The following is a 27,573-nucleotide window of genomic DNA, read 5'->3' on the forward strand; positions in this document are numbered from 1 at the left end:
ACCCATCACTTGGACCCCATGTAACTCCCCTGAGCCATTGTGCCTGTACCTGTCACCCAGACATGGTGTAACTCCCCTGCAGCCATTGTGCCTGGCACCTGTCCTATCTGGGGGCTGGTACGGGCCCGGCGTGTGCCATGTAGCTGTGAGGGACGTGGCTGGTGCTGCCTGGGCCTGCAATCTGCAGGTTGTGTGAGGCATGTGACACCCACGTAGCAGGGGGTCTGCATGGGATGGGATCAGGGCACCTAGTAATAACAGGACACCCGCATGCACACACAAAATACGTGTTGCTGGTCCCAGCGGAACAGGCACACCCAAAACACAGCACACACAACAAATACACATACACGGACAACGTGCATGCACAAAACAGAGGACACACACAAAATATGCACATGTGCACCTACAAAACCCACACCCCACATGCACACTCACGCACAAATCACAGCACATGAACAGGGAACACATGCCACATACATAACACACACACACACACACACACACACACAAACCTGCTGCTTGTTGTTCCATTTTACTAAGCTGGCGTGTCCTGGCCTCGCCCACAGCTGTTTTCCACAGCAGGCGGGGCGGGGGGGGGGGGGCGTTCTCCACACTTGGGCCAGCTGGGCCCCCTGCAGCTGCTGGCACCGGGGTGGGTGCGAGGGGGGGGGCAGGGAAGGTGCAGCTGCAGCCAGATCCCCCCTCCCACATCGTGTTTCACAGCCAAACAGCTCAAAAGCTAATTACTGGAGGGGGGACCCCTGAGAACCGGGTCGAACGGAGGAGGGGAGTGAGGGCTAGTGGTTAGAGCAGGGGCCTGGGAGCCAGGATTTCTGGGGCCTGTTCACAGCTCTGCCACTGACTGGCTGCGTGTCCTTTTCCCCTCCAAAATAGCGGATGTTATTGGGGAGGGGGCAGGGCGGCCAGGCCTTTGAGATACAAGGGAGGGGGACCGGTGCTGGCTGGGAACGTGGCGGCGTTGGCAGGGAAGCGCTGGCAGGGTGCTGGGGTGGAGGGAGGGTTTGCAACCCCCCCACCACACACACTTTCCGCTGCCTGGCCACCCCTGCACTCCCTCCCCCCCATCTTTCCCAAGCCGGGCCAAGGAATGCAAGTTTCCCTTGGCCAGGGCTCCGGGGTCCTGGCAGCCACCCAGAGGGTGAGTCACCGGCCGCTCGCTCCACCCTGCGGTGCAGAGGTGAGGAGGGAACTGAGCCCCCCCCACACCATACCCGGCTCCATGTGCCCCCCCGGCCTCAGCCGCTTCTCGGGGTGTTTCCCGTGCTCCTGGCTGCAGGAGCCAGCTGGCATTGGGATGGCGAGCAGGGAGGCCAGGCTGGGAGCTGCAGGCTCGTCTCCCTCCCCAGCTGCCTCCTGCTCGGCTTGGCTGGGAACCTGCCTCCTGCCACGGGGCATGGCTGGGCTCTCCACAGCCCCCGCCACCAGCTCCAGGGGCCTTCCAGGCTGAGGATCCCGGGCAGTGCAGCTGCCCCCCTTCCCCGGGCTTGGGGCAGGGATGGCGCAGGAGGGCGAGTCCTTCCGGGGGTTTGCATGACGGAGGTGTGGCGCGGGGGGGGTCTGCTCTGTAACCCGGGGTCCCCTGCGCTGGGCTGTGCAATTCCCACTGACTCCCCCACACGTGGATTGGCCCAGACACCAGGCCCAGCCTGGGCAGGGAACAAGGCTCTTTGGGAGGGAGGGGGAAGAGACAAAGGGAGGGAGGGGGAGACGGCACCTGGCTGGGGGGCAGGGCCAGGGAGCTGGGCAGTTCCTGGTTGGGAAACATGAAGGGAACAGACTAAGCTGGGTGCTGAGGGGGCGATGGACCCCCTAGCCCAAGGGGGCTGAGGCAACCTGGCCCTGACTCCTGTGGCCACATCACGTCTGTGTTGTGCTGTATCCTGGAGAAGCAATAAACCCTCCCTGTTCTACTGGTGGGCGGAGTCTGTTCTGGCTGCTGTGGGGGTGCAGGATCAGGGGGTCCCCGACACGCTGTCACAGGAGGCAGCAGGCCAGGGTGGGTGGGCAGGGATGGGGGAAGTGGGGCACAGCGCCGTGGGATGGGGTGGCAGGGACGGGGGAAGTGGGGCACAGCACAGGGGGATGGGGAAGTAAGGCGCAGTGTTGTGGGCTGGGGCTCCTGGGATGGGGGAAGTGGGGCGCAGCGCCGTGGGCTGGGGCGGCAGGGACGGGGGAAGTGGGGCACAGCGCAGGGGGATGGGGGAAGTGGCGCAGTGCTGTGGGCTGGGGCGGCCAGGACGGGGGAAATGGGGCACAGTGACGTGGAATGGGGGAAGTGGGGCGCAGCGCCGTGGGATGGGGGAAGTGGGGCACAGCACCGTGGGCTGGGGCGGCAGGGATGGGGGAAGTGGGGCAGGATCACCGGATTCGGGGGAGACTGGTGCAGGAGCAGGGGGGCCAGGCCGCGGGCCGCTGGCCCCCCCGACTCCCCACAGCGCCGGGAACAGGAGGCCAGGCGAGCTGGTGGAGGCGAGATCTCTTTATTGCAGCAGGACGGAGACGGACACAGGCCGGGATGGAGGAGGCGGCGGACAGACGCTCACGGGGCTGGCCAGTTCGACTGCGTGGAAAAGCCCCCTCGAGGTGTCGGAGGGTCGGGCCGATTCCCAGCCACATTGGCCGGGGCTCCCGAGGCTCCTAGGCTGGCCTCGGAGAGAGGAGGGGTGGTGGGGAGCACCCCCCAGTCCCACAGCTACTGCCTGCCCCAGGGACGGGGAGTGGAGGGCCTGATTCTCTGGTGCCCCCCCGGTGCAATTGGATAGGCGGTGGGGGAGGGGCTGGCGTAACACAGAGGGGCCGCAGGGCTGCTCTAGTTCGGCCCTGGCCACGCCGCCGATCTGCCCCCGCGCTGGGGACAGGACCCTCCCAGCCAGCCATGGGCCTGGGGCTGGGCCTGGCTCGCAGGGGCCATTTGTTCCCACTTGAACAAATGAACTCGTGAAGTCATTCTGCCGCTCTACTCTGTGCTAGTTAGGCCTCAGCTGGAGTACTGTGTCCAGTTCTGGGCGCCACATTTCAAGAAAGATGTGGAGAAATTGGAAAGGGTCCAGAGAAGAGCGACAAGAATGATTAAAGGTCTAGAGAACATGACCTATGAAGCCAGGCTTCATGAACTGGGCTTGTTTAGTTTGGAAAAAAGAAGATTAAGGGGGGACATGAGAGCGGCTTTCAAATATCTAAAAGGGTGTCACAAGGAGGAAGGAGAAAATTTGTTCCTCTTGGTTTCTGAGGACAGGACAAGGAGTAATGGGCTTAAAGTGCAGCAGGGGAGGTTTAGATTGGACATTAGGAAAAAATTCCTAACTGTCAGGGTGGTCAAATATTGGAATAAATTGCCCAGGGAGGTGGTGGAATCTCCCTCTCTGGAGATATTTAAGAACAGGTTAGATAGACATCTGTCAGGGATGGTGTAGACGGAGCTTGGTCCTGCCTTGAGGGCGGGGGGCTGGACTCGATGACCTCTCGAGGTCCCTTCCAGTCCTATGATTCTATGAAGGCCCCATCCCGCTCGGCCTGGCATGGGGTGAGGGAGGGGCATTTCCCGGGGAGCTCAGCCAGGCCCGGGGCGGGGGAGGGGCATATCCCGGGGGCACAAGGCGGGGGAGGGGCGTTTCCCGGGGGCACAGGGCGGGGGAGGGGCGTTTCCCGGGGAGCTCGGCCGGGGCGGGGCGTTTCCCGGGGGTACAGGGCAGGGGAGGGGCATTTCCCGGGGGCACAGGGCAGGGGAGGGGCGTTTCCCGGGGAGCTCGGCCGGGGCGGGGGAGGGGCGTTTCCCGGGGGCACAGGGCGGGGGAGGGGCGTTTCCCGGGGAGCTCGGCCGGGGCGGGGGAGGGGCGTTTCCCGGGAGCTCGGGCGGGGGAGGGGCGTTTCCCGGGGGCACAGGGCGGGGCCGGGGCCCGTCTACTCGGCCGAGCCCTTCTGCCTGCGCTTGGAGGGCGGCACCAGGTGGCGGGGCAGGTCGGCGGGCAGCCCGTGCCCCTCCAGCTTGACCTCGATGAGGTGGCTGGCCAGGGCGAACTCCTCATCGTCCAGCATCCCGTCCCGGTCCACGTCGCTCAGCTTCCAGATGCGGCCCAGCACCGAGTTGGGCAGCTTGGTGGTGACCATCCAGCTCTTGGCCTTGGTGCCGCTCAGCTTCCCGTCCATGGGCGCCAGCGTGTAGAAGATCTCGTCGTACTTGGGCTTGTCCTTGGTCACCACCCAGCCCTCCTCGTCCGCCCCCTCGTCCGCCCCCTCGGCCAGGCCCTCCACGAAGGGGCCGCCGCGGGAGCCCTCGAAGGCCCCGCCCTGCACCCCGCCCTCCAGCGTCTCCAGCTCCTCCTGGCGCAGCAGCGGCATCAGCTTGGCGATGTCGCTCGTCAGCATCTCGTCCAGCGCCTCCAGCAGCCGCGGCTTCAGCCCGTGGAACTTGGTGAAGTCGTGCACCATCAGCAGCTCCTAGGGGCGGCACGGCCGGTCTGGCACCCGCTCTGCATGGCCCGGCCTGGCGCCCCCCCACCGCCCGGCCTGGCGCCCTCCCCACCGCCCGGGCTGGCGCCCCTACCCACGGCCCGGCCTGGCGCCCCCCCACCACCCAGCGTGGTGCCCCCCCCACCGCCTGGCCTGGCGCCCCTCCCTACGGCCCGGCCTGGCACCCCTCCCTACGGCCCGACCGGGCACCCCTCCCTATGGCCCAACCTAGCACCTACTCCCTACGGCCCGGCCTGGCACTCCTCCCCCCCGCCCAGCACCCCACTCCCCATGGCCCAACTTGGCCCAGCCTGGCAATTCCCACATTGTCCAGTCTGGCACCTCAAGGCCCAGACTGGCCTGGCACCCCTGCTCACAGCTGAGCTTGGCCTGTCAGTCCCCACACATGCAGCAGTCAAGCATAGTCACACACCTGCGACAGTAGGGGGCACTGTGGTGTGGGGCCAGATGTAGAGGGTGCTGTGGTGCAGGGCCAGCTGTAGGGGGCACTAGGGGTGCTGCGGCACGGGGCCGGCTATAGGGGGCGCTGTGGCGCGGGGCCGGCTGTAGGGGCGCTGTGGCACGGGGCCGGCTGTAGAGGTGGCTGTGGCGCGGGGCCGGCTGTAGGGGGCGCTGTGGCGCGGGGCCGGCTGTAGGGGTGGCTGTGACGCGGGGCCGGCTGTAGGGGGCGCTGTGGCGCGAGGCCGGCTGTAGGGGGGGCTGTGGCGCGGGGCCGGCTATAGGGGGCGCTGTGGCGCGGGGCCGGCTGTAGGGGCGCTGTGGCACGGGGCCGGCTGTAGAGGTGGCTGTGGCGCGGGGCCGGCTGTAGGGAGCGCTGTGGCGCGGGGCCGGCTGTAGGGGTGGCTGTGACGCGGGGCCGGCTGTAGGGGGCGCTGTGGCGCGAGGCCGGCTGTAGGGGGCGCTGTGGCGCGGGGCCGGCTGTAGGGGGGGCTGTGGCGCGGGGCCGGCTGTAGGGGGCGCTGTGGCGCGGGGCCGGCTCTCACCTGCATCTTGGCGCAGTCGGGGAAGTCACCGGGCGAGATGTGATGCTCCAGCTGGATCTTGGCGAAGATGACGGGCAGCTTGGCGATCAGGTGCTTCTTCTTGGTGTCCTTCCCGAACACCGAGGGCATCTCCTTCTTCAGGTGACTGATGATGTGGGCGTGGACCTGGGGGGCCGAGGGGTCAGCTGGGCACTGGGGCCCCTCCCCCACAGCCCACCCCTTCCTCCCCGCCCCCACAGCCCAGCATGGCCACCCCCAGCCTCTTCCCCTCCTCCCAGCCTGGCATCACCCTCCCCCACTGCCCACCCAGCATGGCTCCCCTGGGGCACCCCTGGGCCCTGCCAGCTCCCGGCCAACGTGCTCTTCCTGCCGCCCGCCCGGCCCAGCACTGACCCTGAGCCTTGCTGGCTCGGCCGGAAGGCTCCGTCTGGGGCAGAGGTTGGTCGGGGCAGGGAGCTGCTCTGGCTCCCCCTCCCTCTGTCCCAGGCTAATCCAACCCAGCTCCTTCCATGGCTCCGGGCCATGGTCCTGCCCCCCTGCCTTGGGAGGGCAGTGGGGTCTAGTGGGTAGAGCAGGGGGGTTTCAGGGCCAGGCGGGGGGTAGTCATGAGGGTCTGATTGATACGGGATGGATTTAACAAGGCAAATCCAACTCGCTTGTCTAACGTGCCGGGGGTGAGCGTAGCCTGTGAGCTCTGGGCAGGCAGAGGGACTCTTGCACTAACCACTTCACTGCATGGGCCTGGCCCTACCCCATCCACACGCCAGCCCCTGCGTTCTGCGCCTCACGGCCCCGGCCCTGCCTTGAGCTGCCTTCCCGCTACAGAGCGAGGGGGGGCCAGGATATTCTGCGCCCCAACGCCTGGGAGAGGCTGGGGGGTGAGGAAGCGGACCCCACCCATGGGAGAGGGTCAGGGGCTGCAGGGAGCTGCAGACAACCCCTCCAGCCCCGAGGGTGAGTATGGGGCACCCAGGGTCCTGCCTTCTCAGAGGGCCGCTCGAAAGCCGAACCCACACAAATTAGTGGCCACAAGCCGGGGGGTGGGGCTCAGGACTCCTGCCTCTGCTGGGCCACCAAGGGCAAGTCACTGTCCCGCTCCGTGCCTCAGTTTCCCAACTCACTCTCTAGTTGGTTGGTGAGTGCCTGGAACAACCGGACCTGATCTCAGCCGGGGGCGGCACCCGCCCAGCTTCCTGTGACTCTTAGGAAAGTGACTCAGCCCCTTTGGGCCTCAGTTTCCCCGCTGTGTTACGGGGGGTGGGGCAGACAAAGCTCTCAGCTCCATGGGACGCTGGCCCCTGCCAGCCCTGCCCTGGGCGAGCCCCGGGGCTGAGGGGCGGGATGTCCCGGCTTGGCGGCCGGCTGTGGAAAGTCTCGGCGGCTGTGCCATGGACGTTCTGTTCCCTGGCTCCGGCCGTGGCCGGGAGGAAATTGCCACTCGGGAGCCCGGGCCGCACAAAGGGCCCCGGGGAGCCGGCGCAGCAGGTGGCAGGAAAAGATAAGGCCGCGCGCGAGGGAAAGAGGCAGCGAGAGCCAATCTGCCGCTTCCTCTCGGGCCATGCAGGAGCCTCGTTAAAACTCCTCCGCAGCGTCGCCCAGGCGGCTCCAAAAGCCTCTTAGGATGGGAGTGGGGGGGCTGGCTGGGGATTGAGGACCCTCCAGGGGCGCTGCCCTGACCCGGGGCCTCCCCCCTCCTGGGGCGCTGCCCTGACCTGGGGCCTCCCCCCTCCAGGGGGCGCTGCCCTGACCCGGGGCCTCCCCCCTCCTGGGGCGCTGCCCTGACCCGGGGCCTCCCCCCTCCAGGGGGCGATGCCCTGACCCGGGGCCTCGCCCCTCCAGGGGGCGCTGCCCTGACCCGGGGCCTCCCCCCTCCAGGGGGCGCTGCCCTGACCCGGGGCCTCCCCCCTCCAGGGGGCGCTGCCCTGACCCGGGGCCTCCCCCCTCCAGGGGGCGCTGCCCTGACCCGGGGCCTCCCCCCTCCTGGGGCGCTGCCCTGACCCGGGGCCTCCCCCCTCCTGGGGCGCTGCCATGACCCGGGGCCTCCCCCCTCCAGGGGCGCTGCCCTGACCCGGGGCCTCCCCCCTCCAGGGGCGCTGCCCTGACCCGGGGCCTCCCCCCTCCAGGGGGCGCTGCCCTGACCCGGGGCCTCCCCCCTCCAGGGGGCGCTGCCCTGACCCGGGGCCTCCCCCCTCCAGGGGGGCTGCCCTGACCCGGGGCCTTTCCCCTCCAGGGGGCGCTGTCCTGACCCGGGGCCTCCCCCCTCCAGGGGGCGCTGCCCTGACCCGGGGCCTCGCCCCTCCAGGGGGCGCTGCCCTGACCCGGGGCCTCCCCCCTCCAGGGGGGCTGCCCTGACCCGGGGCCTCCCCCCTCCAGGGGCGCTGTTCTGCCCTCTGGTCCCAGGGCCCCCTGCCCGCTCTGGCTGAAGCAAGAACTGGGGGGGGGAGGGGGCTCCAGGCCTGGGGGGGGGAGGGGGCAGCCCTGGGGGGGGCTGCCCCCCAAATGGAGGCGCCGGGTTAGAAGCTGTTAGGGACACAGGCATTTCCCAGGCACTGCCCGGGGGGGGGTCCCCGTTTCCCTTGCCTGACGGGAGGGGGGAGTCCCATGGGGGGTTCCTGACAGGGCAGGGGGGGCGTGGGGGGGCGGGGCCAGGCCTCGCTCACAGCGGCTGAAGCCTTTAATGAGGAAGCCAGGCGCAGGATGTGGGGCGCGGGGCCTGCAGCCCTGACCCCCGGGGACAGGCCATTGTTCAGGGCAGGACGGCCAGGTGGGGGGGGGAAGCCAGCTGCTGCCCAAGGGTCACAGCCCTGACACCCGCCCTTGGAGACCTCCCCAAATGCATGGGGGGGGCGCGGCCCATGGGGCCCACCAGCTACACGAGACTGTAAGGCCCGAACCGCGCAGCCGGGGGTCTCTGATGCTAGATCTCCCCCCACCCTGCAAGGCAGAGAGCCCCGGAGTCCTGGCCCCCTCCAGCCCGCTCTAACCACTAGACCCCACTCCCCTCCCAGAGCCAGGGAGAGAGCCCCGGAGTCCTGGCCCCCTCCAGCCCGCTCTAACCACTAGACCCCACTCCCCTCCCAGAGCCAGGGAGAGAGCCCCGGAGTCCTGGCCCCCTCCAGCCCGCTCTAACCACTAGACCCCACTCCCCTCCCAGAGCCAGGGAGAGAGCCCCGGAGTCCTGGCCCCCTCCAGCCCGCTCTAACCACTAGACCCCACTCCCCTCCCAGAGCCAGGGAGAGAGCCCCGGAGTCCTGGCCCCCTCCAGCCCGCTCTAACCACTAGACCCCACTCCCCTCCCAGAGCCAGGGAGAGAGCACCGGAGTCCTGGCCCCCTCCAGCCCGCTCTAACCAATAGACCCCGCTCCCCTCCCAGAGCCAGGGAGAGAGCCCCAGAGTCCTGGCGCCCTCCAGCCCGCTCTAACCAATAGACCCCGCTCCCCTCCCAGAGCCAGGGAGAGAGCACCGGAGTCCTGGCCCCCTCCAGCCTGCTCTAACCACTAGACCCCACTCCCCTCCCAGAGCCAGGGAGAGAGCCCCGGAGTCCTGGCCCCCTCCAGCCCGCTCTAACCACTAGACCCCGCTCCCCTCCCAGAGCCAGGGAGAGAGCACCGGAGTCCTGGCCCCCTCCAGCCCGCTCTAACCAATAGACCCCGCTCCCCTCCCAGAGCCAGGGAGAGAGCCCCAGAGTCCTGGCGCCCTCCAGCCCGCTCTAACCAATAGACCCCGCTCCCCTCCCAGAGCCAGGGAGAGAGCCCCAGAGTCCTGGCCCCCTCCAGCCTGCTCTAACCACTAGACCCCGCTCCCCTCCCAGAGCCAGGGAGAGAGCCCCAGAGTCCTGGCGCCCTCCAGCCCGCTCTAACCAATAGACCCCGCTCCCCTCCCAGAGCCAGGGAGAGAGCCCCAGAGTCCTGGCGCCCTCCAGCCCGCTCTAACCACTAGACCCCGCTCCCCTCCCAGAGCCAGGGAGAGAGCCCTGGAGTCCTGGTCCCCTCCAGCCCGCTCTAACCACTAGACCCCACTCCCCTCCCAGAGCCAGGGAGAGAGCCCAGGAGTCCTGGCCCCCTCCAGCCCGCTCTAACCACTAGACCCCACTCCCCTCCCAGAGCCAGGGAGAGAGCCCCAGAGTCCTGGCCCCCTCCAGTCCGCTCTAACCACTAGACCCCGCTCCCCTCCCAGAGCCAGGGAGAGAGCCCCAGAGTCCTGGCGCCCTCCAGCCCGCTCTAACCAATAGACCCCGCTCCCCTCCCAGAGCCAGGGAGAGAGCCCCAGAGTCCTGGCGCCCTCCAGCCTGCTCTAACCACTAGACCCCGCTCCCCTCCCAGAGCCAGGGAGAGAGCCCCGGAGTCCTGGTCCCCTCCAGCCCGCTCTAACCACTAGACCCCACTCCCCTCCCAGAGCCAGGGAGAGAGCCCAGGAGTCCTGGCCCCCTCCAGCCCGCTCTAACCACTAGACCCTACTCCCCTCCCAGAGCCAGGGAGAGAGCCCCAGAGTCCTGGCCCCCTCCAGCCGGCTCTAACCACTAGACCCCACTCCCCTCCCAGAGCCAGGGAGAGAGCCCCGGAGTCCTGGCCCCCTCCAGCCCGCTCTAACCACTAGACCCCGCTCCCCTCCCAGAGCCAGGGAGAGAGCCCCAGAGTCCTGGCCCCCTCCAGTCCGCTCTAACCACTAGACCCCACTCCCCTCCCAGAGCCAGGGAGAGAGCACCGGAGTCCTGGCCCCCTCCAGCCCGCTCTAACCACTAGACCCCGCTCCCCTCCCAGAGCCAGGGAGAGAGCCCCGGAGTCCTGGCCCCCTCCAGCCCGCTCTAACCACTAGACCCCGCTCCCCTCCCAGAGCCAGGGAGAGAGCCCCAGAGTCCTGGCCCCCTCCAGTCCGCTCTAACCACTAGACCCCACTCCCCTCCCAGAGCCAGGGAGAGAGCACCGGAGTCCTGGCCCCCTCCAGCCCGCTCTAACCACTAGACCCCGCTCCCCTCCCAGAGCCAGGGAGAGAGCCCCAGAGTCCTGGCCCCCTCCAGCCCGCTCTAACCACTAGACCCCGCTCCCCTCCCAGAGCCAGGGAGAGAGCCGGGCCGGGTGGCTCCTGGGGGCGGGGGGCTGCCGGCTGCCTGCCCCGGGCCCCGCGCGGCTCACCCTGACCAGCCGGGCTCTCTTGACCAGGTCGTTGAGCTTGCGCAGGGCGGCGTTGCGGGGCAGGTTCTGGATGTCCTGGAACAGGTCCTGCTCCTCCAGCTCGAAGAGGCGCCGGTTGTCGGCCACCAGCAGCGGCTGGGCCCAGAAGGAGCCGATGAAGACGCGCAGCACCTCGGGCGTGTTGAACACCTTGCCCAGCGACCACATCAGGGCCCCGTAGACCCGCATCAGCTGCTGCGTCTCCACCATGTCGGCCTTGTTCAGCACCACCCGGATCTTGTCCTCGTTGCCCTTCAGCGCCCGGATGGCCCCCGAGAACTCGTCCGAGATCTCCAGCTTGTGGGCGTCGAAGAGCAGGACGATGCGGTCCACGCGCTCCGCGAACCACTGCAGCACCGCCGGGAAGTCGTAGCCTGCGGGCCGGGCACGGGGCGCTCAGGGCGGGCGGGGCGCTGCCTCGTCCTGCCCCCTGTCGGCCCCGCCTCGTCCTGCCCCCCGTCGGCCCCGCCTCGTCCTGCCCCCTGTCGGCCTCGTCCTGCCCCCTGTTGGCCCCGCCTCGCCCTGCCCCCCGTCGGCCCTGCCTCGTCCTGCCCCCTGTCGGCCTCGTCCTGCCCCCTGTCGGCCTCGTCCTGCCCCGCGCCGGCCCTGCCTCGTCCTGCCCCCTGTCGGCCCCGCCTCGCCCTGCCCCATCGGCCCTGCCTCGCCCTGCCCCGTCGGCCCTGCCTCGTCCTGCCCCCTGTCGGCCCTGCCTCGCCCTGCCCCCTGTCGGTCCTGCCTCGCCCTGCCCCCTGTCGGCCCCGCCTCGCCCTGCCCCCTGTCGGCCCTTCCTCGTCCTGCCCCGTCGGCCCTGCCTCGCCCTGCCCCCCGTCGGCCCCGCCTCGCCCTGCCCCCTGTCGGCCCTTCCTCGTCCTGCCCCGTCGGCCCCGCCTCGCCCTGCCCCGTCGGCCCCGCCTCGTCCTGCCCCCTGTCGGCCCTGCCTCGTCCTGCCCCCTGTCGGCCCTGCCTCGTCCTGCCCCCTGTCGGCCCCGCCTCGTCCTGCCCCGTCGGCCCTGCCCCGCCCTGCCCCGTCGGCCCTGCCTCGCCCTGCCCCCTGTCGGCCCTGCCTCGTCCTGCCCCGTCGGCCCTGCCCCGCCCTGCCCCGTCGGCCCTGCCTCGCCCTGCCCCGTCGGCCCTGCCTCGTCCTGCCCCCTGTCGGCCCTGCCTCGCCCTGCCCCCTGTCGGCCCTGCCTCGCCCTGCCCCCTGTCGGCCCCGCCTCGCCCTGCCCCCTGTCGGCCCTTCCTCGTCCTGCCCCGTCGGCCCTGCCTCGCCCTGCCCCCCGTCGGCCCCGCCTCGCCCTGCCCCCTGTCGGCCCTTCCTCGTCCTGCCCCGTCGGCCCCGCCTCGCCCTGCCCCGTCGGCCCCGCCTCGTCCTGCCCCCTGTCGGCCCTGCCTCGTCCTGCCCCCTGTCGGCCCCGCCTCGTCCTGCCCCGTCGGCCCTGCCCCGCCCTGCCCCGTCGGCCCTGCCTCGCCCTGCCCCCTGTCGGCCCTGCCTCGTCCTGCCCCGTCGGCCCTGCCTCGTCCTGCCCCCTGTCGGCCCTGCCTCGTCCTGCCCCGTCGGCCCTGCCTCGTCCTGCCCCGTCGGCCCTGCCTCGTCCTGCCCCCTGTCGGCCTCGTCCTGCCCCGTCGGCCTCGTCCTGCCCCCCGTCGGCCTCGTCCTGCCCCCCGTCGGCCTCGTCCTGCCCCGCCGGCCTCGTCCTGCCCCCCGTCGGCCTCGTCCTGCCCCGCCGGCCTCGTCCTGCCCCCCGTCGGCCTCGTCCTGCCCCGCCGGCCTCGTCCTGCCCCGTCGGCCTCGTCCTGCCCTGCCGGCCTCGTCCTGCCCCGTCGGCCGCGTCCTGCCCCCTGTCGGCCTCGTCCTGCCCTGCCGGCCTCGTCCTGCCCCGTCGGCCTCGTCCTGCCCCCCGTCGGCCGCGTCCTGCCCTGCCGGCCTCGTCCTGCCCCGTCGGCCTCGTCCTGCCCTGCCGGCCTCGTCCTGCCCCGTCGGCCTCGTCCTGCCCCCCGTCGGCCGCGTCCTGCCCTGCCGGCCTCGTCCTGCCCCGTCGGCCTCGTCCTGCCCCGCCGGCCTCGTCCTGCCCCCCGCCGGCCCTGCCCCGCCCCTGCCCCGCGCCGGCCCTGGCCCCAGCTCTGTGGCCCATACCCACAATCAGCACAGCCCTCTCCTGCCCCCCACTGCCCAGCCCCTTTGCCCCAGGCCCAGCCCTGCCCCTTTCTCCCCAACCCCGATACTCCCCCCCAGCACAGGGCTGGGGGCCTTCCCTGCCAGGCGTGGGGAGGGGGAGGGCTCTGCCACAGGAAGCTCTTGCCTTGCCCCCCCTTCCCAGAGGCAGCACTGAGCAGGGGGCGCTGAGCGGGGGGTGCCGTGGAAGGGGGCGCTGAGCGGGGGGATGCTGTCGATCGGGGGCGCTGAGCGGGGGGATGCTGTCGATCGGGGGGTGCTGAGCGGGGGGTGCTGTGGAAGGGGCGCTGAGCGGGGGGATGCTGTTGATTGGGGGGCGCTGAGCGGGGGGATGCTGTCGATCGGGGGCGCTGAGCGGGGGGTGCCGTGGAAGGGGGTGCTGAGCGGGGGGATGCTGTCGATCGGGGGGCGCTGAGCGGGGGGTGCCGTGGAAGGGGGCGCTGAGCGGGGGGATGCTGTCGATCGGGGGGTGCTGAGCGGGGGGATGCTGTCGATCGGGGGGTGCTGAGCGGGGGGTGCCGTGGAAGGGGGCGCTGAGCGGGGGGATGCTGTCGATCGGGGGCGCTGAGCGGGGGGATGCTGTCGATCGGGGGCGCTGAGCGGGGGGATGCTGTCGATCGGGGGGTGCTGAGCGGGGGGTGCTGTGGAAGGGGGCGCTGAGCGGGGGGATGCTGTCGATCGGGGGGCGCTGAGCGGGGGGTGCCGTGGAAGGGGGCGCTGAGCGGGGGGATGCTGTCGATCGGGGGGTGCTGAGCGGGGGGTGCCGTGGAAGGGGGCGCTGAGCGGGGGGATGCTGTCGATCGGGGGGTGCTGAGCGGGGGGTGCCGTGGAAGGGGGCGCTGAGCGGGGGGATGCTGTCGATCGGGGGGCGCTGAGCGGGGGGCACTGAGCGGGGGGATGCTGTTGATTGGGGGATGCTGAGCGGGGGGTGCCGTGGAAGGGGCGCTGAGCAGGGGGATGCTGTCGATCGGGGGCGCTGAGCGGGGGGTGCCGTGGAAGGGGGCGCTGAGCAGGGGGATGCTGTCGATCGGGGGGTGCTGAGCGGGGGGTGCCGTGGAAGGGGCGCTGAGCGGGGGGATGCTGTCGATCGGGGGGTGCTGAGCAGGGGGATGCTGTCGATCGGGGGGCGCTGAGCGGGGGGTGCCATGGAAGGGGGCGCTGAGCGGGGGGATGCTGTCGATCGGGGGGTGCTGAGCGGGGGGTGCCGTGGAAGGGGCGCTGAGCAGGGGGATGCTGTCGATCGGGGGCGCTGAGCGGGGGGTGCCGTGGAAGGGGGCGCTGAGCGGGGGGTGCCGTGGAAGGGGGCGCTGAGCAGGGGGATGCTGTCGATCGGGGGGCGCTGAGCGGGGGGTGCCGTGGAAGGGGCGCTGAGCGGGGGGATGCTGTCGATCGGGGGGCGCTGAGCGGGGGGTGCTGTGGAAGGGGGCGCAGAGTGGGGGGTGCCGTGGAAGGGGGCGCTGAGCGGGGGGTGCCGTGGAAGGGGGCGCTGAGCAGGGGGATGCTGTCGATCGGGGGGCGCTGAGCGGGGGGTGCCGTGGAAGGGGCGCTGAGCGGGGGGATGCTGTCGATCGGGGGGCGCTGAGCAGGGGGATGCTGTCGATCGGGGGGTGCTGAGCGGGGGGTGCCGTGGAAGGGGCGCTGAGCGGGGGGATGCTGTCGATCGGGGGGCGCTGAGCAGGGGGATGCTGTCGATCGGGGGGCGCTGAGCAGGGGGATGCTGTCGATCGGGGGCGCTGAGCAGGGGGATGCTGTCGATCGGGGGCGCTGAGCGGGGGGTGCCGTGGAAGGGGGTGCTGAGCGGGGGGATGCTGTCGATCGGGGGCGCTGAGCGGGGGGTGCCGTGGAAGGGGGTGCTGAGCGGGGGATGCTGTCGATCGGGGGCGCTGAGCGGGGGGTGCCGTGGAAGGGGGCGCTGAGCGGGGGGATGCTGTCGATCGGGGGGTGCTGAGCAGGGGGATGCTGTCGATCGGGGGGCGCTGAGCGGGGGGTGCCGTGGAAGGGGGCGCTGAGCGGGGGGATGCTGTCGATCGGGGGGCGCTGAGCAGGGGGATGCTGTCGATCGGGGGCGCTGAGCGGGGGGTGCCGTGGAAGGGGGTGCTGAGCGGGGGGATGCTGTCGATCGGGGGCGCTGAGCGGGGGGTGCCGTGGAAGGGGGTGCTGAGCGGGGGGATGCTGTCGATCGGGGGCGCTGAGCGGGGGGTGCCGTGGAAGGGGGTGCTGAGCGGGGGGATGCTGTCGATCGGGGGGTGCTGAGCGGGGGGTGCCGTGGAAGGGGGCGCTGAGCAGGGGGATGCTGTCGATCGGGGGGCACTGAGCGGGGGGATGCTGTCGATCGGGGGCGCTGAGCGGGGGGAGGCTGTCGATCGGGGGGCGCTGAGCGGGGGGTGCCGTGGAAGGGGCGCTGAGCGGGGGGATGCTGTCGATCGGGGGGGCTGAGCGGGGGGATGCTGTCGATCAGGGGCGCTGAGCGGGGGGTGCCGTGGAAGGGGGCGCTGAGCAGGGGGATGCTGTCGATCGGGGGGCGCTGAGCAGGGGGATGCTGTCGATCGGGGGGCGCTGAGCGGGGGGTGCCGTGGAAGGGGGCGCTGAGCGGGGGGATGCTGTCGATCGGGGGGCGCTGAGCAGGGGGATGCTGTCGATCGGGGGGCGCTGAGCGGGGGGATGCTGTCGATCGGGGGGCGCTGAGCGGGGGGGTGCCGTGGAAGGGGCGCTGAGCGGGGGATGCTGTCGATCGGGGGGGCTGAGCGGGGGATGCTGTCGATCAGGGGGCGCTGAGCGGGGGTGCCGTGGAAGGGGGCGCTGAGCGGGGGGATGCTGTCGATCGGGGGGCACTGAGCGGGGGGTGCTGTGGAAGGGGGCGCTGAGCGGGGGGATGCTGTCGATCAGGGGGCGCTGAGCGGGGGGTGCCGTGGAAGGGGGCGCTGAGCGGGGGGATGCTGTCGATCGGGGGGCGCTGAGCGGGGGGTGCTGTGGAAGGGGGCGCTGAGCGGGGGGATGCTGTCGATCGGGGGGTGCTGAGCGGGGGGTGCCGTGGAAGGGGGCGCTGAGCGGGGGGATGCTGTCGATCGGGGGGCGCTGAGCGGGGGGATGCTGTCGATCAGGGGGCGCTGAGCGGGGGGTGCCGTGGAAGGGGGCGCTGAGCGGGGGGATGCTGTCGATCGGGGGCGCTGAGCGGGGGGTGCCGTGGAAGGGGGCGCTGAGCGGGGGGATGCTGTCGATCGGGGGGCGCTGAGCGGGGGGTGCCGTGGAAGGGGGTGCTGAGCGGGGGGTGCTGTGGAAGGGGGCGCTGAGCGGGGGGATGCTGTCGATCGGGGGGCGCTGAGCGGGGGGTGCCGTGGAAGGGGGTGCTGAGCGGGGGGTGCCGTGGAAGGGGGTGCTGAGCGGGGGGATGCTGTCGATCGGGGGCGCTGAGCGGGGGGTGCCGTGGAAGGGGGTGCTGAGCGGGGGGTGCTGTGGAAGGGGGCGCTGAGCGGGGGGATGCTGTCGATCGGGGGGCGCTGAGCGGGGGTGCCGTGGAAGGGGGTGCTGAGCGGGGGGATGCTGTCGATCGGGGGGCACTGAGCGGGGGGATGCTTTTGATTGGGGGTGCTGAGCGGGGGGATGCTGTTGATTGGGGGATGCTGTTGATTGGGGGGTGCTGAGCGGGGGGTGCCGTGGAAGGGGCGCTGAGCGGGGGGATGCTGTTGATTGGGGGGCGCTGAGCGGGGGGATGCTGTCGATTGGGGGCGCTGAGCGGGGGTGCCGTGGAAGGGGGCGCTGAGCGGGGGGATGCTGTCGATCGGGGGGCGCTGAGCGGGGGGTGCCGTGGAAGGGGGTGCTGAGCGGGGGGATGCTGTCGATCGGGGGCGCTGAGCGGGGGGTGCCGTGGAAGGGGGTGCTGAGCGGGGGATGCTGTCGATCGGGGGCGCTGAGCGGGGGGATGCTGTCGATCGGGGGTGCTGAGCGGGGGGATGCTGTCGATCGGGGGGCGCTGAGCGGGGGGATGCTGTCGATCGGGGGGTGCTGAGCGGGGGGTGCCGTGGAAGGGGGCGCTGAGGGCAGCCGTGTCTCCGATCTCCCCGGAGCCCCAGGGCCTGGCTGCGGACGCCGCTGGACCCCAGCCAGCCCCCGCCCCTCCGGCCCTCGATCCAGCTCGGCCGTGCCAGGCGCTGTGTCTGGGACGCACCAAAAAAGGAAGCCGCGAGGCCGATCCGAGGCCGAGCCAGCCGGGCCCCACTGCGGGGACGGAGAAACCCCCAGGGCTTGGCTGGGCTGCCAGGGGTCCTGGGAAGGGCTGGGGGGAGGCGCAAAGCAGGGCCTGGAGCTTTCCAGTCACCCTGCCCCTCCCCGGCCAGGGGCTCCCCGCCCCCGCCAGCCCTTCCTCCCCGGCTGTGTCCCGGGCCCTGCACTAGCCCCCCGGCCGGCAGTAGAGCCCCGGGCGCCCTGAGCCCAGCAGGATGGTCACCGAACCGCCCCGGCCTGGATTCCCTGCAGGCCTTGGGCTGCCGCGCCACAGAGCCGCCCGGGGACACCTGGTACCAGCAGCCGGGGCCCCCTCCCGCTGCCTCACCGGGCCCCGGGAGCCCCTCGCCCTTGGCAGGACCCCATGGCGACTGAGCGGGGGGAAGCCCCAGGAGACTTGGGAAAAGCCCAGCCGCTCCCCCACCCCGTTCCTCCAGGCAGGGATCCCCCAGCTGGCGGCGCATTCCTGCAGGGCCGGGGCCCTCCCAGACTGGGCTGCCAGGAGCGCCTGGGCGCGCTGAGAAACTGACAGCGGGCCTGCGCCCGGCTGCTGGGATGCAGCCAGCTCTGGGGTGGGGCACGAGGGCTGTAACAGGGACCCCTCTCCCGGTCCTGGGATGCAGCCAGCTCTGGGGTGGGGCACGAGGGCTGTAACAAGGACCCCTCTCCCGGTCCTGGGATGCAGCCAGCTCTGGGGTGGGACACGAGGGCTGTAACAGGGACCCCTCTCCCGGTCCTGGGATGCAGCCAGCTCTGGGGTGGGGCACGAGGGCTGTAACAAGGACCCCTCTCCCGGTCCTGGGATGCAGCCAGCTCTGGGGTGGGACACGAGGGTTGTAACAGGGACCCCTCTCTCGGTCCTGGGATGCAGCCAGCTCTGGGGTGGGGCACGAGGGCTGTAACAGGGACCCCTCTCCCGGTCCTGGGATGCAGCCAGCTCTGGGGTGGGACACGAGGGTTGTAACAGGGACCCCTCTCTCGGTCCTGGGATGCAGCCAGCTCTGGGGTGGGGCACGAGGGCTGTAACAGGGACCCCTCTCCCGGTCCTGGGATGCAGCCAGCTCTGGGGTGGGGCACGAGGGCTGTAACAGGGACCCCTCTCCCAGTCCTGGGATGCAGCCAGCTCTGGGGTGGGGCACGAGGGCTGTAACAGGGACCCCTCTCCCGGTCCTGGGATGCAGCCAGCTCTGGGGTGGGGCACGAGGGCTGTAACAAGGACCCCTCTCCCGGTCCTGGGATGCAGCCAGCTCTGGGGTGGGGCACGAGGGCTGTAACAGGGACCCTCTCCCAGTCCTGGGATGCAGCCAGCTCTGGGGTGGGGCACGAGGGCTGTAACAGGGACCCCCTCCCGGTCCTGGGATGCAGCCAGCTCTGGGGTGGGGCACGAGGGCTGTAACAGGGACCCCCTCCCGGTCCTGGGATGCAGCCAGCTCTGGGGTGGGGCACGAGGGCTGTAACAGGGACCCCTCTCCCGGTCCTGGGATGCAGCCAGCTCTGGGGTGGGGCACGAGGGCTGTAACAGGGACCCCTCTCCCGGTCCTGGGATGCAGCCAGCTCTGGGGTGGGGCACAGGCCCTGTTTACACACAGCCCTGAGAAGTGACCCCTCCTCTCTGCTGGCCCTCAGGCAGGACTGAAATGCAGCCACCTCGGGGGTGGAAGGCAGCTGCTGGAGGGTGGTGAAGATAATAATCAAAGCAAGGTTTTATGGTCCAAAAACAGGGCTAGGAGCCAGGACTGCTGGGGTCTTGCCCTGGCTCTGGGAGGGGGAGGGAGCCTAGTGGTTAGAGCACACACAATACCCCACCCTGCACGTAAATGCACACACTACATCACACAAGCACCGGCACTCACCCTGTGCGTCGCACGGGCACGTGCATGCACATAAATGCAGATGTACACGCACAGCCCTGTGAGTGTGCAAACACCCTTGCCGATGGGCGTGTGCTCACACACGTGGTGTACGCCTTGTCCCCGGGAGACACATGCCCAAACTGACACGCACTAACCGGGCGTCCAAGCACATTCTTACAACACGGGCTGGTTTCACCCTGGGACGATGACTCACGGCGAAAAAATGCCCCGGCCCAGACCTGGCTCCTGTAGCAACAGGCCCCAGAGCCAAGTGTGGGCTCGGCAGGGCGGGACCGGGGCACGCGCCGCTCGGCAGTGACCGGGCCCTGGTGCCGGAGGTGCACGGAGACACACACGTCCAAAGGGCTTCACCACAGAACTCCCAGCCCGCCTTGCTCTACCCACTAGCCCCCACTGCCCTCCCTGCGCCAGAGCCCAGGAGTCCTGGCCGGACCGGCTGGCTCCTGCGCCCCACGTGCCACTGACCCCAAGTCACCGAGCCAGTCTCCCGCCTTACCCCGGCTCACGCGCTGCTTGGCTCCCGACAGGATGCCCGGGGTGTCGATGAGGCTGATGCTCTCCAGGACTTGGTTGGGCAGCTGGGCGCACTGGAACCTGGCAGGAGAGGGGGGCAGGGATGAGCCGCATGTCAGCCAGTAGAGGGGCAGCGCGGCCTAGTGGCTTGGGCCCCACCCGCAGAGCCAGGATCCCACGTGTGGCTCTGACACTGACCTGTGATCTGGGCCAGTCTCCGCCCTGCTGCTCCCCACGTCCCCTCCCTGCCCTTGTCTGGTCACACTGGGACTGCCAGGCCCGAGCCGTCTCACCGGGCAGCGCTGGCCCCAGGGCCCTGATCTCGGGGGGGGTCTGGGGGCGCCCGGCCCGACGGGCCCTGATCTCGGGGGGGGTCTGGGGGTGCCCGGCCCGACAGGCCCTGATCTCAGGGGGGTCTGGGTGCGCCTGGCCCGACGGGCCCTGATCTCGGGGGGGTCTGGGGAGCGCCCGGCCCGACGGGCCCTGATCTCGGGGAGGTCTGGGGGCACCAGGCCCGACGGGCCCTGATCTCGGGGGGGTCTGGGGGTGCCCGGCCCGACGGGCCCTGATCTCGGGGGGGGGGCCTGGGGGCGCCCGGCCTGACGGGCCCTGATCTCGGGGGGGTCTGGGGGCGCCCGGCCCGACGGGCCCTGATCTCGGGGGGGTCTGGGGGCGCCCGGCCCGACGGGCCCTGATCTCGGGGGGGTCTGGGGGCGCCCGGCCCGACGGGCCCTGATCTCGGGGGGGGGTCTGGGGGTGCCTGGCCCGACGGGGCCCTGATCTCGGGGGGGTCTGGGGGTGCCTGGCCCGACGGGGCCCTGATCTCGGGGGGGTCTGGGGGTGCCCGGCCTGACGGGCCCTGATCTCGGGGGGGTCTGGGGAGCGCCCGGCCCGACGGGCCCTGATCTCGGGGGGGTCTGGGGGCGCCCGGCCCGACGGGCCCTGATCTCGGGGGGGTCTGGGGGTGCCCGGCCCGACGGGCCCTGATCTCGGGGGGGGGGCCTGGGGGCGCCCGGCCTGACGGGCCCTGATCTCGGGGGGGTCTGGGGGCGCCCGGCCCGACGGGCCCTGATCTCGGGGGGGTCTGGGGGCGCCCGGCCCGACGGGCCCTGATCTCGGGGGGGGGTCTGGGGGCGCCCGGCCCGACGGGGCCCTGATCTCGGGGGGGTCTGGGGGTGCCTGGCCCGACGGGGCCCTGATCTCGGGGGGGTCTGGGGGTGCCTGGCCCGACGGGGCCCTGATCTCGGGGGGGTCTGGGGGTGCCCGGCCTGACGGGCCCTGATCTCGGGGGGGTCTGGGGAGCGCCCGGCCCGACAGGCCCTGATCTCGGGGGGGTCTGGGGGCGCCCGGCCCGACGGGCCCTGATCTCGGGGGGGTCTGGGGGTGCCCGGCCCGACGGGCCCTGATCTCGGGGGGGGGGCCTGGGGGCGCCCGGCCTGACGGGCCCTGATCTCGGGGGGGTCTGGGGGCGCCCGGCCCGACGGGCCCTGATCTCGGGGGGGTCTGGGGGCGCCCGGCCCGACGGGCCCTGATCTCGGGGGGGTCTGGGGGCGCCCGGCCCGACGGGCCCTGATCTCGGGGGGGGGTCTGGGGGCGCCCGGCCCGACGGGGCCCTGATCTCGGGGGGGTCTGGGGGTGCCTGGCCCGACGGGGCCCTGATCTCGGGGGGGTCTGGGGGTGCCTGGCCCGACGGGGCCCTGATCTCGGGGGGGTCTGGGGGTGCCCGGCCTGACGGGCCCTGATCTCGGGGGGGTCTGGGGAGCGCCCGGCCCGACAGGCCCTGATCTCGGGGGGGTCTGGGGGCGCCCGGCCCGACGGGCCCTGATCTCGGGGGGGTCTGGGGGCGCCTGGCCCGACGGGCCCTGATCTCGGGGGGGGGTCTGGGGGCGCCCGGCCCGACGGGGCCCTGATCTCGGGGGGGGTCTGGGGGGTGCCTGGCCCGACGGGCCCTGATCTCGGGGGGGTCTGGGGGGTGCCTGGCCCGACGGGCCCTGATCTCGGGGGGGTCTGGGGGGCGCCTGGCCCGACGGGCCCTGATCTCGGGGGGGTCTGGGGGGTGCCTGGCCCGACGGGGCCCTGATCTCGGGGGGGTCTGGGGGTGCCCGGCCCGACGGGCCCTGATCTCGGGGGGGTCTGGGGAGCGCCCGGCCCGACAGGCCCTGATCTCGGGGGGGTCTGGGGGCGCCCGGCCCGACGGGCCCTGATCTCGGGGGGGTCTGGGGGCACCAGGCCCGACGGGCCCTGATCTCGGGGGGGTCTGGGGGCGCCCGGCCCGACAGGCCCTGATCTCGGGGGGGTCTGGGGGCGCCCGGCCCGACGGGCCCTGATCTCGGGGGGGTCTGGGGGTGCCTGGCCCGACAGGCCCTGATCTCGGGGGGGTCTGGGGGCTCCCGGCCCGACGGGCCCTGATCTCGGGGGGGTCTGGGGGCGCCCGGCCCGACGGGCCCTGATCTCGGGGGGGTCTGGGGGCGCCCGGCCCGACGGGCCCTGATCTCGGGGGGGTCTGGGGGGTGCCGGCCCGACGGGCCCTGATCTCGGGGGGGTCTGGGGGTGCCCGGCCCGACAGGCCCTGATCTCGGGGGGGTCTGGGGGCTCCCGGCCCGACGGGCCCTGATCTCACGCCTGTGGGAAACAGTCTCCGTCTGCCCGTGTGGCCTGCGGGCGCTTGCAGGGCAGGGTGCCAGCGTGGGCCGTGGCACCAGCCAGAGGCTGCAGGGCAGAGGGGGCCTGGCGGGAGGGGAGAGGGGAGAGGAGGAGGGCGCAGGAGGCAGCAGCCGGCGGGGCTCCGGGAGGGGCCGAGCGAGCCGGGCCGGGCAGAAGACTCGGGCGCTGCCCCGTGCTCTCCGGCCTGGCCGAGGGGGGCCCGGCAGCAGCAGGAAGCCGGGCCGTGGCACACGAGTGGGGGGCTGGCGGGGAGGGCCCGTGTTTACGAAGGCTGCGCGGCGGAGGAAGTCGGGCCGGTCCCATAGAAACACGGCACTAAAAATAGCCCTGCCAGGCCCCGCTGAGCCGGGCGTGGCCGGGGGCTCCGGCTCATTCCCAGCGGGGGTCAAGCTCCCGGCCCGCTCTAAGCCCCGGGGCGTAGCGGTGACCTGGGCGGGGGCAGAACCCACTGCAAACCCGCCAGCCCAGCGCAGAACCCGGTCGTGTCGGCCTGGTGTCCGGAAAGCAGCGTGTTAGCTCGGTCACAAGTCACTTTAGCGGGGGGGGGGGGACCTTTGACAAGTGAAAACCCCGGTCGAGACCAGGGCCCCATGGGGCCGGGCGCCCCCAGACCCCCCTGAGATCAGGGCCTGTCGGGCCGGGCGCCCCCCAGACCCCCCCGAGATCAGGGCCTGTCGGGCCGGGCGCCCCCAGACCCCCCTGAGATCAGGGCCTGTCGGGCCGGGCGCCCCCAGACCCCCCTGAGATCAGGGCCTGTCGGGCCGGGCGCCCCCAGACCCCCCTGAGATCAGGGCCCATCGGGCCAGGCGCCCCCCAGACCCCCCTGAGATCAGGGCCCCGTGGGGCTGGGCGCCACCAGACTCAATGTGACAGGCAGTGCCCCATAGATGTATTATCCCCATGTTGCAGACAGGAAAATTGAGGCACGAGGCAATTTCCAGTGAATCTTGGACAAAGCCAGAACCTGAACCCACCACCCTCGGGATCTGGTCTTTCCCCGAGCCCCCTCCCCTCCCACTCTGTGTGCCCCCTGCACCCCCCAGCTCCAGCCTGAACAGAGCTCGCCAGGCCTGGGCCCCTCCCACCAGCCGTCTCAGGGGAAGAGGCCAGCCGGGGCTCCCTGCCAGCCGCACAGCTGGGGCTGTGACGCCTTCTTTCCAGGGAGCTGGGCGGGGAGGGGGCTGGCCCCCCGGCCCTGCATTCCTCAGCTCCTGGCTGGGCTCCGGGAACAGGGGTGGGAACTGGGGCCCTGTGCACGAGCCCCCCCACGCCAGCCAGGACGCACATTGCAGGGGCTGCCCCCCCCCCCCCCCCCCCGCTTTGTCATCCCACGTCCCAGGCTGGCCCCAGGGCCGGGAGTGAGCAGCTGTGTCCAGCGGGCGCTGGCAGGGGACGGCAGGGGCAGGAAGCCAAGGCAGGGCTGAGCCAGATGGGGCAAGGGATGTCCACTTCCCAGAAGGAGTGGGGGCTAGTGGTTACAGCAGCAGGGCTGGGAGCCAGGACTCCTGGGTTCTCTGCCTGGTGCTGGGGGGGGGGGGGAAGTGGGGTCTAGTGGTTAGAGCTGGAGGGGGCAAGACTGCTGGGTCCTTCCCTCGGGTCAGGGAGGGGTGTGGGGTCTAGTGGTTACAGCAGGGGTGCTGGGAGCCCGGACTCCAGGGTCCAGCCCTGGATCTGGGAAAGGCGCAGGCCCATAGGAGGGGACTGGTTGTGCGCTGCCGTGCTCCACCCCAGAGGCAGCCGCACTTCGGGGCGCGCTGGAGGAGCAGCTCCGCCTGGGGGGAGGCTCAGGAGGAGAAGCTGCCCCAGCAGGGCCAGTGGCTTAGCCCCAAACTCAGTCACAGGAACCCGCAGGCCGGCTGCCCCACACCCACAGGCTAATGGGGGGGGGGGTTGTGCGGGGGCTGGGAACGCTGTGCTCCCCACACACACCGGGGAACGCATGTACGCACACAACAATGTATGTACACACACACACACCAATTCATGTACACAGACAGAGAACACTGTATGTACACACAACGAACAATGTATGTACACACATACAAAACATATGTACACGCACAAAAAGAACAACGTATGTGTACACACACACACCAATGCATGTACACACTCAGAGAACAATGTATGTTCACATGCACACATGCACAACAATGTATGTACACACACACACCAATTCATGTACACAGACAGAGAACACTGTATGTACACACAGCAAACAATGTATGTACACACATACAAAACTTGGCCCCGGACTCCCCCGGCTGGGACCAGGAGGTCTGCCCTGGGGGGGAGAGATGGGGCAGAGGATCCCCACCCCGGGAGGGGACATGCTGCCCTCTCCCCTCCCCAGGATGCCCAGGGCAGAGGAGGGGCAGGGCGGAGCTGGGCTGTGAAGAGGCCCCAGGCTCCGCCCTGGGGAGCGGCTGGAGGGATCGGAGCTGGGAGCAGCGGTGGCTGCAGGGAAACGCTGAGCGGCCAGGCAAGGGGGTCGGGCCCCAGCTTGTCCCCAGGGCAACGGGACGCCCCTGACTCTGAATGGCAGCTGTTTGAACCAATGAAAGGACAGGCAGCCTGCCATGAGCCAGTGGAACTCCCTGCTACAGGATCTAAGGCCAATTGCACAGGGGTGAGGAATGGGGGCCGTGAGGCCGTTCATCGCACACGCCAGGGGTTTGGTTTAATAAGGGACGTAAGCCCCCGAGCTTCCGGGCATGAGCCCCCGTCCAAGTCGTGGGGGTCAGCGGACGCGTCCCCTCGGGCAGGCTGGCCCGTAGCTCTCTCCCAAGCAGAGTCTCGTTGCTTAAGCTCCGGACAGAGGGGAGGGGGAGAGAAAGAGCTGGGTGCCACGTCGGACCAGACCACGGCCCGTCACGCCAGGCGGCAGGACAGCAGGGTGCTCCAGAGGCCCCTCGCCCGGGGGACGCCCTGAAAGCAGCCCGAGGAGCAGGCAGGATGGCCGTGGGGCGGGAGGGAAAAGGGGCACCCTGATGATACTGGCAGGACTTGAACCCACCACCCTGTCCTCCCCAGGCAAGCACCCCACCCCCTAGGCCACACGGGAACCTGCCCCGCCCCCTTACTATCAGGCTGAGGGGGCCAGAGCCGAGACAGAGGGGCAAGGCTAGGCTGGGGGGCAGGGTCCCGGGGGGAGGGCAACAGACAACTAGCGGCCCTCAGAGCATCAGAGTTGGCGGTGGCCGTGGTGCATTGTGGGAAGGCGCTGGAGGACCCATCACCCTCGGCGGGCAGTGGTAGCCTGGCCCGGGTTGGCGGTGGCCGTGGTGCATTGTGGGAAGGCGCTGGAGGACCCATCACCCTCGGCGGGCAGTGGTAGCCTGGCCCGGGTTGGCACTGGCCGTGGTGCATTGTGGGAAGGCGCTGGAGGACCAGTCACCCTTGCTGGGCAGTGGTGGCCTGGCCCGGGTTGGCGCTGGCCGTGGTGCATTGTGGGAAGGCGCTGGAGGACCCGTCACCCTCGGCGGGCAGTGGTAGCCTGGCCCGGGTTGGCGGTGGCCATGGTGCATTGTGGGAAGGCGCTGGAGGACCCGTCACCCTCGGCGGGTAGTGGTAGCCTGGCCCGGGTTGGCGCTGGCCGTGGTGCATTGTGGGAAGGCACTGGAGGACCAGTCACCCTTGCTGGGCAGTGGTGGCCTGGCCCGGGTTGGCGCTGGCCGTGGTGCATTGTGGGAAGGCGCTGGAGGACCCGTCACCCTTGCTGGGCAGTGGTAGCCTGGCCCGGGTTGGCGCTGGCCGTGGTGCATTGTGGGAAGGCACTGGAGGACCAGTCACCCTTGCTGGGCAGTGGTGGCCTGGCCCGGGTTGGCGCTGGCCGTGGTGCATTGTGGGAAGGCGCTGGAGGACCCGTCACCCTCGGCGGGCAGTGGTAGCCTGGCCCGGGTTGGCGGTGGCCGTGGTGCATTATGGGAAGGCGCTGGAGGACCAGCCGCCCTGGCTCGCTGTGTGCTGCCCAGGCGGCTGTGGCGGGAGGCTCGCGCCGGGCTGCGCGCGGGCAGACGGGGGTCGAGGCCGCACTCACCGGTTGAGGAAGGTGTTCCCGAAGGGGTTGAGCTTGCGGAAGGGTTTCTTGGGGTCCACGATGAGGGCGTTGCCCGGGATGATGCCCTCGCTCTCGCCGTGCATGACGGCGATGAAGGAGTCGGTGGTGGGCTCCGGCCCGATGCGGCTGCCCGGGATGTCCTGCTCCAGCAGGTACTTGATGAAGGTGGTCTTCCCCGTGGAGTACTGGCCCACCACCAGCACCATGGGCTTGTTGTCGAAGTCGGCGTCCTCCAGGGCGGGCGAGTGGAAGTCGTGGAAGCGGTAGAACTCCTCCACCGGCAGCAGCTTCTTCTTGTAGAGGTTCTTCAGCCCCTCGGTGACCGTGTGGATCACCTCGGGCGTCTTCTTCTCGTTCTTCTTCATCCAGGTGAACATCTCGCCGAGCCCTGCCCTGCGCCCCCGGGGAGACGCTCGGCAGCGGGGAGCGGGGGTGCCCCTGGGAGACCCACGCACCCTAAGCGAGAGCTCTCCGAGATCCCCCACGTGGGGCCGACGGGGCTCTCCGAGGGCAGGGACTCGGCGTCAGGAGCCCAGCTGCGCCGACGGGGAGATCGACTCCTCCACAGGCCGACCCGTCCAGAACCGGGCCGCGCCGCAGGCGTCTGGGGAGGGAGAAGGCGCTGGAGCCCCGGGGGAGCCGCCGGTCCAAATGGGAAGCGCTCGAAGGGGCGCCCCTGAAATCAGGCAGCTCCGTGGGAACCGTCGCTCCAAACCGGCCGGGCGTGTTGTGGGGAGAGCGGCGGGTGGGTGTCCGGATCCGGATTTGGGAAGCGGCGTTGCCTTTGCAGCGCGATTGAAATCGACCAAGCGGCTGCTCCCAGCCCAGGCTCAGAGGTGTGGCGCAGGGCGGGGGCTGCTTCGCCGCTGTCGGGGACGGGCTTTTCGCTGCCCCGTTGCCCCCCAAAAAAGTTGCGAGGAGGGAGGAGGCCGGCGCCGGAGCTGGCTGGGGTCAGAGCGGCGGCGGTCGCTTTCCGGGGGCGATTCCTGCTCCGGCCAGCACAAGGATTCTGTTTTTGAAAGGAGGAAAATTCCTTCAGCGAACTTGCAGAAGATCCCGCAGGACATCTGAGGAGCGGCTGGGCTGGGCGCCGAGGGAAAGGAGTTGCCAGATGACACAAGGCAGAAGAGGAATAAATTAACATACATTAGCAGGGGGCGGGGGGAACTTGAGAACACATTGCGGGGGGGGGGGGGGGGACTCGCCCAGCGCAGCCTGCGGCGCCCCCCAGCGGGGGACTGGAGCATGAGCAGCGCCGGGGACACAAACCGGCCACTTGGACAGGATGCTCCGGGCGGGTCGCCATGCGGGACACCAGCCCCCCCCCCGCCGGGCCAGGCGCCTGCACATCTCCGGGGCCTGGGCCCAGCTCTCGGGCCGGCCCGGGGAGGCGCAGGAGACGCCGCAGCGCCCCTGGTCCCGG

The 27,573-nt window shown here is 71.1% G+C and overlaps 1 protein-coding gene across 1 annotated transcript; it reads right to left on the reverse strand.

The window, feature by feature from the left end:
• Nucleotides 1-2,488: 2,488 nt before the first annotated feature.
• On the reverse strand, nucleotides 2,489-27,262 carry EHD2 (EH domain containing 2). Its single transcript, XM_075917986.1, has 5 exons — nucleotides 26,130-27,262; nucleotides 19,413-19,510; nucleotides 10,610-11,022; nucleotides 5,478-5,642; nucleotides 2,489-4,461 (listed from the first exon to the last, which is right to left on the reverse strand). Exons 1-5 carry the CDS (start codon nucleotides 26,525-26,527, stop codon nucleotides 3,925-3,927), a joined length of 1,611 nt encoding a protein of 536 aa, XP_075774101.1. The 5' UTR covers nucleotides 26,528-27,262; the 3' UTR covers nucleotides 2,489-3,924.
• Between the last annotated feature and the right edge of the window lie 311 nt (nucleotides 27,263-27,573).

The sequence above is a fragment of the Pelodiscus sinensis genome, unplaced genomic scaffold (genome assembly GCF_049634645.1).
Source record: "Pelodiscus sinensis isolate JC-2024 unplaced genomic scaffold, ASM4963464v1 ctg82, whole genome shotgun sequence".
NCBI lineage: Eukaryota > Metazoa > Chordata > Testudines > Trionychidae > Pelodiscus > Pelodiscus sinensis.